The 11,615-nt window shown below is 35.9% G+C and overlaps 1 protein-coding gene across 3 annotated transcripts; it reads right to left on the bottom strand.

Moving 5' to 3' along the window:
• Positions 1 to 220: 220 nt before the first annotated feature.
• LOC25487494 (DNA repair protein RAD5A) lies at positions 221 to 10,010 on the bottom strand. 3 transcript variants are annotated; one of them, XM_024777310.2, is made up of 20 exons: positions 9,312 to 10,007; positions 9,034 to 9,167; positions 8,744 to 8,879; positions 8,510 to 8,563; positions 8,294 to 8,419; positions 8,049 to 8,200; positions 7,879 to 7,963; positions 7,509 to 7,787; positions 7,228 to 7,374; positions 6,975 to 7,130; positions 5,922 to 5,989; positions 5,097 to 5,219; positions 4,924 to 5,023; positions 4,701 to 4,813; positions 3,475 to 3,753; positions 3,129 to 3,329; positions 2,483 to 2,576; positions 2,308 to 2,379; positions 1,426 to 1,524; positions 221 to 1,048 (listed from the first exon to the last, which is right to left on the bottom strand). In XM_024777310.2, exons 1-20 carry the CDS (start codon positions 9,819 to 9,821, stop codon positions 926 to 928), a joined length of 3,051 nt encoding a protein of 1,016 aa, XP_024633078.1. In that variant the 5' UTR covers positions 9,822 to 10,007; the 3' UTR covers positions 221 to 925. The 3 variants fall into 3 exon arrangements, with proteins under 3 accessions (XP_024633078.1, XP_024633079.1, XP_024633080.1); XM_024777311.2 differs by lacking the exons at positions 221 to 1,048; positions 1,426 to 1,524; positions 2,308 to 2,379 and having other exon boundaries at positions 2,574 to 2,689; positions 9,312 to 10,010; XM_024777312.2 differs by lacking the exons at positions 221 to 1,048; positions 1,426 to 1,524; positions 2,308 to 2,379; positions 2,483 to 2,576 and adding an exon at positions 2,710 to 2,902 and having other exon boundaries at positions 9,312 to 10,010.
• Positions 10,011 to 11,615: the final 1,605 nt, after the last annotated feature.

Below are 11,615 nucleotides of genomic sequence, written 5' to 3'. Positions count from 1 at the left end.
ACACTCATTTGATTCAAACAATATTTTTTCTATATCTTCTTTGAGCTTGTGATGCTACTGTTTTGGTATTCTTTCATTGAATATATATGCACTTGTAATAGACTTAATTCTTGTCTACTTCTCTGAAAAGACTTAAGTGCAAACATCAGTAGATCACCATTCATAAAACTTAGCGTTTATTCCATAATGTTTGTTATCATTAAAACATTCATCAAAAAGATTTTTGGTTCAACACAAACAAATGCACAACTGTTGCATCTGATACCACTACGGCAAATGGTACAAGTAAACATACTATAAATGTGCTTTTGAATCTCTGTTCACCATGACTAGATCGTTCAGACTATTGTACAGTTAATACAAAACAAGTGAACCCTAATTACAATCTATTGTTTGAATGAAGGTTAGAAGGGGAAGAGGAGAGGGGAAATGACCCCCGAGATTTTTAATGTACGGGAAGAACGGATGACCTCTTATCCTCCTTCAAAGCTAAAAAAATTCCTCCCCTCCAAGTTAATGAATTACATAGGTACATACACAAAACAAGAACTGTGTTGAAAATATATTAAATAATCTATCCCTTCCCCTTTATCTGACAATGATCAGCCCCTTCCTTCGGCTTTATTTTCAAGTCCCATATAAAAAAAGATGGGAGTTCTCCTTATCCCTCTCAATAGAAGTAAGTAACCCCGTATAGAAGATGAGTTCCCCCATCAAATCCTTCCCATTCCAAAACTTGACCTGTCCCAATGGACGTTGCAAGTCATGGGACAACTCCCTGGCTCACATGCCACCTAAGAAGAAGCACTTCCATCTTACGAGTCACCACTATCCACCATACACAAGCACTTGAGAAGAAAACCACGTGATGCAAAATGATGAAGGAGCACCTGTGAGAAAACAATGTTTTCACTACCTCATTGGTCTAAGTAAAAAGCATCTTCAACTCCTCAATCCGTGCAGATCGAACTTCCTGATCAGTCAAGGCACCAGAAATCATTCGTTGTTTGCGTGCTTGCACTGCCTCCATTCTCTGCTCCACTGACCCCTGCAATGTGAAAACATTAGAACAAATGTCATATTTGAATCAATAAAGTCACATCATTTGGCGATACCCACCAAACAGACATGCTAACAACCATATTAACTTTGCTTGACCTTGAAAAATCTCATAAATCAGACTCATAAGCAAGCATCGCCCTCATTAAAATTTTAGTACTCCAATTAAACAAATTATAGATGAAATATTCACGTGAGAAGAAAATTTTCAGCTCAGTTGATTGCTTTGTTACCCAAACTTCACTAGTTCACTACCAAATTCCTTGTACCTAGTGAAGCAATTAACAAGGCCCAATTTAAAGTTCATAATAATAAAACAATGTTCAATATATGTATGATTTCCCAAAATTGGGATATTAAATGTACCTTCACAATAAACCGTTTGATGGCCACCTTCTTTGTTTGTCCAATGCGATGAATACGCATAACAGCTTGTTCCTCAACAGCTGGATTCCACCATGGATCCTATTCACATTGACAAACTATCTATATCAAAATTACTTCAAAAAAAAAAAAACTTTCCCAATATCAATTAATAATGCCACATCTGTTAAGTTGGTTATTCATTAACATATTCTGCTGCAACTTGGCTTGTTCAAAAAAAAAACATTCTGCTGCGACTTTCTGATACCTTAATACTCCTATTTAAGATTTATTCCTCCTCCCTATAAACTGCATAGATTAAATTTCTTAATCTATAAAATATATACTGAAACAACTAACTATTTGGAATACCAAAACTGTAAATTTATATAGAAATCAGTAAAAGTATTGTGGATATAATAACTTAGATTTGCGTTGTTACATTAATTTATCTCCCAGCTTCAAATTAATCAAAGATCCATATTTAGATTTCAGTTTTTTTGAGGCAGTGTTTCTATCAAGTATCAACTGAAACCTTGTTAGAAAATCTCAAAAGAATCCTATTGAAAATAAGATTAGGATCCATGTATTTACTTTATTATATATATAGGATCGGCATATCGTATCATATCATATCGTGTAAATAAGAACGTATCATATCATAGCGTGTAAATAAGAACAGAATATCCTGTAATTATTATTGTATTAATTGCTTTGATGTCTATATAAAGAGAGATCATTGTGTAGTTGAAACACATGCTCTCACCATATGTCCTATTTTTTCTCATTCACCAAACTCAAATACTTCATTTTCCCTGTGTTAGAAAACCTGAAGCTAGATAAATACATATCGGTTTAAGCAACACAAAACTGATATGCACCTACCATGACAAAAGCATTGGAAGCTGCTGTTAGATTTATACCAACTCCACCAGCTTTAAGTGACATCAACAACACCTGGTGCAAGAAATAACTGGTGATGGTTATTAATAGTCAAAGCATTGAAACAGTTCACAACACTGATTAGGTAACAGATAAGCATGAGGAAATATGTTAAGACCTGTATGTCGCTGTCTTCTGAGAATTGTTTGATTACTTTTTCCCGCTGCTGCAGATTCAATGTCCCATCAAGACGAACAAATGAAATTTTATTCCTGAACATAGATGATGACACAAAGATAATGATTAATTAACCTCTGGTATCATTGTTCTTGAAAATTGGGTCAAGCCAAATTCAACCTTGCAAAACCAGCTAGAAAGGAGGGGCCTGTTCAAGATTTACAAACATTACTAAGGTCATTCTCTAGTCAATGTGGGAATAAATCCACCCCTTCACACCCAACACAATGAAGGCAACCAAAATTAGGGGCGGACCACAATGAAGGCGGAATTTCCAACAATTGTTTATTGTCAAAGTGAATCAAAAAAGAAACCTGAACACGTAATCGTAGTTTTAAAAACTGGACCAGGCCACCCTGATCTGCAAACCAGACCGATGGTTAAGCATGATGCAGAAAGGAACAGATAAAGCACGTCGCAAGATCACAGCAATCGTTAAAGCTGATATCAACTTCAATGGAATGATTAAAATGCAATGTAGAAAAAAAATCATGACTGTATATGGGAACAGCTCTTTTCAAGATTTCACATTCACTCAAATTCTCAAAAAAAAAAAAAAAAACGAGTAAACCAGCAAAGAATCTTACCGAGTAAAGGGAATCTGCAAGAGGTCTAGAAAAGCAGTCCACTGGCTGAAAACAATGCTCTTGGATCCTGATGAGCGAAGATTTTCAAGTTCATTCATAAGACCAGTTACCTTGCATGACTCTACCCAATTCTTCTCAATATCAATCTGAAATCGACTCTCGGTAGGGGCAGTGATAAGATCCTGCTTGCTGACTGTTTTCCTGTCAAAAACAATAATCTTAGGATTAGGAGCTTGCACAATAACCAAATTAATTTGAACTACTGCAATAAAAACAGTCCTAAACTTCCGTTAGTGCAAGTTAAAGAAAAGCTATCAAAAATTTTAACAGGTTAACCTGAAAATACCTACAAACAGGACATAAACCAGAGGTAGAATTTCGCCAACTTGCCAAGAGGCATTCCCGGCAAAGGCGGTGAGCACAGGGCGTCAACACTGAATCTTCGAATGCTTCAAGACATATTGGACACTCTCCCTGCTCCCCTTTACGTAGCTCTTCCACAACTTCTTGAACATAAGCTCGTGAGAGTGCATCTTTTACTTCACCTTCTGAAGCATTACAGGTTCCTCTAAGGAAGCGCTTTGCTAATTTGTTTAGGTCAGCAAATTCTTGAGTATCACCACGACTAAAAAAACAAATTGCCATAATGACAAAAAGTTAAAGCTTTAGTAAGACAACGATTAAATGATGCAAGGAACAAAGAAAACATCATCACAAGAGTGCTCTTAAATCACATTGAGTTAAACAAAGTCCCTAAGAAACATCAAAAGTGAAACATCGTTAAACCATTTGACGAAATGATGAACCATTTCCTAAATAGTATCTGATTCAAGCAAACACCTTATACAAACATCTTGGCCATGTATATCTTTGTGTTCAAGAAAGAAAAGTATGTGATGAGTCATGAGCCAACAGCCCAACTAAAATATTGCAAATACTTTTAGTTTTAGACAACTTAATGATGCAAAATCAAATAATTCTGATAATTTGATTAGCACCAAATAATTTGATTTTTCAGTAATTTCCCTCTTCAATGTTCTACAATTTCAAAAAGTAAGAAGATTTTGCTGAAGTGAGAAAGAAGATTGACAGTTAGATCAATATGCCAAGGTGCTTCCCAGCTTATCACTTTTGCTTTTCAGCCTCCCTGATGCTACCATCTTTCAGCATTTCATCATTATTTTATAATTCTGATATCTTATCACTTTGATTAGTGCTGAAGTTCACTATAATTTCTCTCAAATTCAATTTTGAAGCTGTAACTACCATACAGTATATTTCAGAGCTCAATGTTTATTTATAAAAAAATTATGTTTCTTACTGAGAATGTTCCTGAATTTTCTCCTTAAAATGAAAAACAAAACAAACCTGACTAAAATCACCTCAGATTAGCTTATGAATTGCACTATGTTGGTCAGAACAAGTTAAAAAGTAAGAGCATGTCAGATACATTCATGAACTGTATCTTATAGCCAATTGACCAGACCAGATGCTTACAGTTGCAACAATTTACACTGGCAACACATTTTCACTATAACAGTCAAGTGTATAACAGAAATGTAAGATCCGCACCTCATTACAAGAAATGGATGGTCACAACATTGCCGAAGACGTAAAAGCAGCTCTAGTATTGAAGCATAATTATGAAGAACGCGTCCTTGCTCAACAAACTGGTCAAATTTTACCTGCAGAACATTCACCAACAAGTTTGATCAGTGTGACCTTTTGCAGTGCCAAAAGAGTAGTGTAAAAAATTTTAATATAGATTAGAATTAATAATTTTTAAGAAAAAAACCTTAGATCTTTTGAATAGGGCCTCATAAAAGTCCTTTTCAGCTTCTGTAGGTTCACAGTAAATTATCTGCATATCGGCAGGAGGGAGAACTAATATAGGCCTACAACAAATAATATGTTAGCAGAATATAGTAGATGTTAAAAACAACACAAGTGCTTAACCAGTTTACTAACTTTCCCTCTCGATCTGTGCTATGTTTGGTTCTCCTCAACATGATAGGCTTCAAAATGGACTGAACTAATTTCAATCCTCTCTCATCACCACCCTCAAATGGTTTCTGAATAAGCTTGTTCCACCTGGATCAAACAAGACAAATATTCAGAGTCCAGCTTTCCAGCCACTCATTTAAGATAATCAAAGTAACAGAGTATAAGTAAGTGATTTGCATTAGATGACTATACTGAGCATTCATAACATCCAGCACGGTTTCATACTCCAGTTATGTTGAGCAAATTTTAACTGGAAAACATATATTTTCATAAAAATCCAATTAAATCATAAGGTGCTGATATCTTCAGTTTTGCTAACGGATTTGGATCCTCTACAGCAGCTGCGGAGACTGTTAGAGCTAGTGAAAGAATATTTCTCTGTCAAGACCTAACAGTCCCTACAGGTGCTGCAGGGGATCCACGCAAGTAGTCTTAATCGCAAGCTTATAATTCACACTAAGAATTCCATGCACAAGTCTTGTTGCTGCATTCTTTTTTATAAGCAAGTTTCTTGGTGCTTAAATTTGTTTCAATCCTCAGAAGGAAATATTTGAAGGCTAAAACTTCCATACAATGCAAGACAAATTATAATCTAAATTATGTTATATAAATAGAATCCAAAGTTTGGTTTAAACATATATTACCAAAAAAAATCATAATTAAACATCAAAGCCTAGAATTCACCTTCCAAAAGTAATGAGAGATGAGGAAGCACGGGAAAAATATTGGATTTTGGACATAAATCAATTAGAGTTAAAATAGCCAGCACTAAGAAGAATGTAATTTTACCAGGCCCAATGACCCCAAGGCTCTATTCTCAGAAAGCGGAGAAGACTGTAAACATCCTCAAGGTTGTTCTGTAGAAGAAAGAAAAAATGACTCAATGTCAGAACGCGTAAAAACTATATGATTATAAATCCTGTCGTGAGATTCATGACCAACAAAAAATATGTGAACTAATATTCAATACAAATACAAATAGGATTGCAAGAAAACTCTAAAGAGATACAGATAGAATCAAAGGGTAAAGGAGAAAAAGAATTGAAATTAATAAAGAAAATTAGGGCCTGGAACCCTTCATGAATCCTCTGATCAGTGTAACCAGAGTATGAACAGGGCAGTGGAAGAATAAAGAGCAACATTCCCTCCTCTAGACTGAAACAGCTTCTAAGCACTAACGAAGTTCCCCCCTTTCTCTTATTTATGGGTAGCATGAATTTTCAATTGAATAGTAGTTCATCCTCTAAACTATTGGGTGTCCATCAATACTCGTTTGGAAGTCAATAAATAATCACAGCTGATATTTTTTAAATTCCATAAGAAGAAAAAATACCAAATCCATGTTTGGAATTGAAAAAAGAAAAACAACAAAGCTTACCCAAACACATTAAGGGTTTGACAGCATTGCAAGACAAATTGTATGACAAACTAAATGTTGTCATACTTAAATGTAATGCCCAACTTGCAACGCTGGGATAAAACATAAATAATAAATGAAAGTGTAACAGAATAAAAATGCAAGATTTGAATATAACCACAATTCAGAGCATGAACCAGAAAACCACCGTCAATTATCATAATTTATACTGAGAATATCATAAACAGATTATAATTATACAGCCCAGAGATGGAAACCATAGGAAACTGTCTAAGTAACTAAAGATTTGCAAGTTTTATCATACAACATAACCCTAGCATTAATTGAAAATTCCTGGTATATCGAGTTAATGCTTCACATAGTGGTCTTCTGTAAAAGTTGGTGAAATTTCTTATCCTGGACTTAATCCGTACATACAAAAATGAATATCGTATAAAAGTAAGACTTGTAATATGATTATTCACCTGGATTGGAGTCCCAGTAAGACACCAGCGATTGTCAGCAATTAGAGCAGAGGCAGCCATAGAAACTTGGCTTTTAGAAGATTTTATAGTATGTGCCTCATCAAGAACCACTCTGAACCAACGAATTGAGAAGAGTCCACCATTATTCTCTCCATTCTGTACGTAAGAGGATAGAAAGATGCATTGGTTGATAAGAGTTAAGAAATGAAGCAAATAGGCAGAGAACTGTAAGAGTAAACAGGTTTGCAACTACCTCACTGGAAAAATCAGAGGCCAAAATCCCGTATGTAGTAATTACAACATCACATTGAGCTAGACTTTTAGCATCTTTGGGCCTACCTTGTCCATAATGAACATATAAAGACAGAGTCCCAGGGTGCACATGAGTTTCAATCTCTGCCTGGAGAAATTGTCAAATGTTCAGAACTGGAAAGAAAGCATTTGAACTACTCTATATCCCGCATTTGAATACAAATGTAATACAAACTTTAAGTAAAGAAATACAGTAACCAAATAGTCACATCATGTTAATACCTTCCACTGCCCAAGAAGAGTCATAGGACATATTATCAAGTTGCCACCGCTTGTTAGAGAAGTGTTTTTCTTCGTCGATTTATCAAAACCAGTAAATTTGGTTGTCTTCTTTGGAACCTTTGAAAGATTTGGAATTGTATCAGTGTCACTAACTTCACCACCTTCAATAAAGGACTGAGCGATAGGTTGACTGCCTAATGATCCACCCTTTCCTGAATGGGCAACGAGAAGTGATATGGTCATGATGGTCTTTCCAAGCCCCATAGCATCTGCTAAAATCTTCAATTTCACAAAAAATAATACATCAAAAACATTGAAATATATGTGAAAACAACAAAAACTTTCCGGGTTAGCAAGTTAAAAAACATACCCCTCCTCTGGCCATTTGAAGGGTGCTAGGAAATTCTGTTGTGGCTTCACCAGAAAATGCATTCAAATAAACAACAAGCTCCCTCCTAAAAGGTACAAGCACAACTACTTGATCAGAACCATTCATTGGTTTTTTTTTACTGTGTGTGTCAAATAACCACAGGTACATACTTGTCAGCCAGGCGATATGCCTCCCAACATGGATGAAGGGTTGTTGCAGTCTCATCCCTTGCCCGTCCCTTCTCCATCTGAACCATCCAATGAAGAGCCTGTTTTTGATAGGGTCGCAGTTCACAGAGAAGATTTCCAGGGGGGTCCATTTCCTAAACAAAACTTTCAGGTTAGTCATCGATCATTATATCATTTATAAGCATAATATATATAGAACACAAAATGTTATTCTTAGAATACAGCACCTCTAACTCTGAACTTGATGCAACACCAACAATGTTGTCAAGATCAAATTCAGAAACAGAATCCTCGTCTTCATTCTCGTTACCATTTTGAGAAGGATGCTCAGACTTGGCATGTAGTAATGTGGCCTGAAGAGAAAATTCCTTCTGTTAAAAAAATCAACCATGCTAGTGGAGATGTAGTCTAACTTTAAAGCAATTATATCCGTAACATTTTACCGTTTGACTGAAAGGACGCTTGTTGGAATAGAAATCGCCAGGAGTTAACTCTGCCTAAAAAAAAGCAATGATGCAGGTCAATATTCTAGTAAAATTGAGACTAACAAGTGAGTCACTGAGCTAACTCCACAGGCAGCAAGAAAACACAACAATTTAGACTGAATAGATCAAAGATATAAAAGAGACCCAGGAAAAATAAAAAATAAAAACAAGTGACACAGGACCAACAATCACCTTCTTGAAAGGGCTCAGGCCAAGCAATCGAAACAGGGCTGGAAGAGGATGAAACACTGATTCATCTGTCGAATTCGTAGCATCCTTAAGAGAAACCTGATGATGCTTAACAAACATTGACCTATTGATGAAGACACTGGAACGAAACAGACACAATTTAATCATTTACCATCACATAAAATTAACCATAAAACCATAAAATCCACATACAAATACTTCAAGAAAACACTAAAACTAGTAAAGAACATGGTGTGGCAACTCAAATAGCTTGTCACATTAATCATATATACCTGATTGACAAATTGATAGAATCCATGATACCCAACACATTAGGCGCAAATTCACATTTCCCTTCAACCCTAACCTTATTATCCCGCACCAATGGCAATAAACATCGAGCCCATTCGTTCGGTATTCTACCAATCTAACAAAAATAATAAAACACGTCAAATTAAATCACACAAATTGAGTTTCTAAGCGCCCTCTGATCCTTGAGGTTTGTCTTTGAGACCCAACTCAAATTGAATTTAAAAAACAACAATTATCATTTTGCACAATTCAAAATTACCTCCCAATCTTGTTCATTAGAAAATCTCACTATCTCAGAACAACTTGCCGCTGCTCGACCGAAACCTTTTCCCGGAGACGGCGAAACCGAAACCTTCTTGGGTGGAAACTTAAAAATTACTTTATCACCGGCTTTTATATTCCTCCCTTTACAAGTGGACAACCCCGCCACTTCGCCTGAACCGACAAACCACCAATCTTTGGATTCCAATTCGACGGAGCATTTATTGTTTTCTGCATTAGCGTTGCTCTTGGAGGTGGCAGTGGCAGTGACAGCGCCTGGGACGACGGCGCGTGGGGTTGAATTCGGAGGAGAACCTCGTTGAGTGTTGGAAGCGCGTGGAGTGGATTTTGGAAGAGAAACTCGTTGAGTATCGAAGATGATGTTGATGGCGGAAGTGACGTCGTTTTTGGCCAAGTGTAAGGCTCTGATGATTTCCATGTCGGTGAATTCGGAACCGACGATGGATCGGACGGTGGAGAGATTGGGGTCGGTGACCTTGCTCCCCATTGAAACCCTAACCCTAAAAATTTCTCAGTTTTTTTTTAATTAATTGAAAAAAAAAATCTTAGTTTATCTTAGTTTAAAGTGGAAGGGTTTGAAGATAGGGAAAAGGATGAAGAAAATTCAAAATTCATATAAATCGTAAATTACGAAAGAGGCGCGGCGATGAGGAGCGTTACATGGCGGGAGTAAGGCACGTGACTATTTATTTTCCCTTCCCGCCTAATTCATTCATTACTTTCTTGTTTTATTCAAGAGGTCTAAGTCAAACAAAGTTTTTTTTTTTCTTTTTAAGAAAGTCAAACAAAGTTTTTCTTTAGCAAAAGAAGTTCAAATTCAAATATTATGAGTAATGACATCAGTAATTAGCTAAAAATAAATAACTATTCTGCAAGAATATGTTCATAATAAATCATTTATGATCACGAAATATCCAAAAAAAAATTGAATAGTGTAGGTAACAAGGTCGATCTTATGCAAGTATAAGAAAGAATATTATTAGTAGGAATAAGTTGGTTGTGTTAGTTATTAAAGCTAAGGCCACAAGGAAAATTCTTGCAAACACCAGACTATGGGATCATTTACCCTCTTATATGCATTTATCTAACAAACACCGCAAAACTAGCCATGTTTACGTTCAGTGTGTGATGATAACTAGCAAAGTTGTTTATTATTACCTTACACTTTATACATAAACTATATATGAAAAGATATTTTATCGCTTTTATCGATGACTGGTAAGACTATACTTTAGTATATCTCATGAAGACTTTCGTTATAGTCTTGGTTATGATTTTTGTCTTGTTCTTAGCAGTACTGGTAGAAGCGGTGGCTTGACCATTTACTGAAAAACATCATTTAATTGCATTGTTCTCAATTATTCAAATAATCATATTATTATTCGTATTGATGATTCGTTTAAAGGTGTATGACAGTTTACTGGGCATTATCGGTTCTAGAAAGGGGACGACGTCGTGACACATGGGATTTCCTTCGAAGCGTAGCAAGGGATATTAACTTACCTTGGTGTATATGTGGTGGTTTCAATGATGTATTATTTGAGCATGAGAAGGTGGGTGTGACAGATAAAACAAGTTGGCTAATTAACGGGTTTCAACAAGCGGTGACAGAATCAAATTTAACACATGTGAAAATGATGGGATACCATACACATGGTTTAAAAGTCTTGGTACGCCACAAGAAGTTAAAGAGAGATTAGACGTAGCACTGACGAATGATAGTTGGTATTCGATGTTTCCAAATGCACAAGTATAAAATTTGGTAGCCCATGTATCTGATCACTACCCTATCCTAATGAAGCTTGGACCAATGGTACGAATTGGCGCTAGATGAAATTTTAAATATGAAAATGCTTGGAATTTTGAAACTGGGTTTGGAGATGTTGTTATGACAAGCTATAATGATAATGCTAGTTATTTTTGGTACCTTGGTTAGAGGCGTGTGCAAGTGAGCTGAATTCTTGGAGCCGAAATAATGTCACAAGGCTTTGAATGAGTGTCGAGATCAAGGTCTTGGTTATAATCCCCAACAACTATCTTTTTTGCGACGTCAGATGAATAAGTTGTTCATCTAGGGTGACAAATATTGGAGACAACGTGCAAAAACTCACGGGTATCATGATAGAGATCTTGATACAAAATTATTTCATGTATATGCAACAACTCGTAATAAGGTGAACCACAATGTTGCTTTGGAAGCAGTAGATGTAACTCAAGTTACAAATGAGACATGTATGTGCCATTTAGCTCACGGATATTTTGAAGAATTTTTTCATGGGCA

Source organism: Medicago truncatula, chromosome 2, assembly GCF_003473485.1.
Source record: "Medicago truncatula cultivar Jemalong A17 chromosome 2, MtrunA17r5.0-ANR, whole genome shotgun sequence".
Lineage (NCBI taxonomy): Eukaryota > Viridiplantae > Streptophyta > Magnoliopsida > Fabales > Fabaceae > Medicago > Medicago truncatula.
This window is presented reverse-complemented; position numbering and strand designations above follow the sequence as displayed.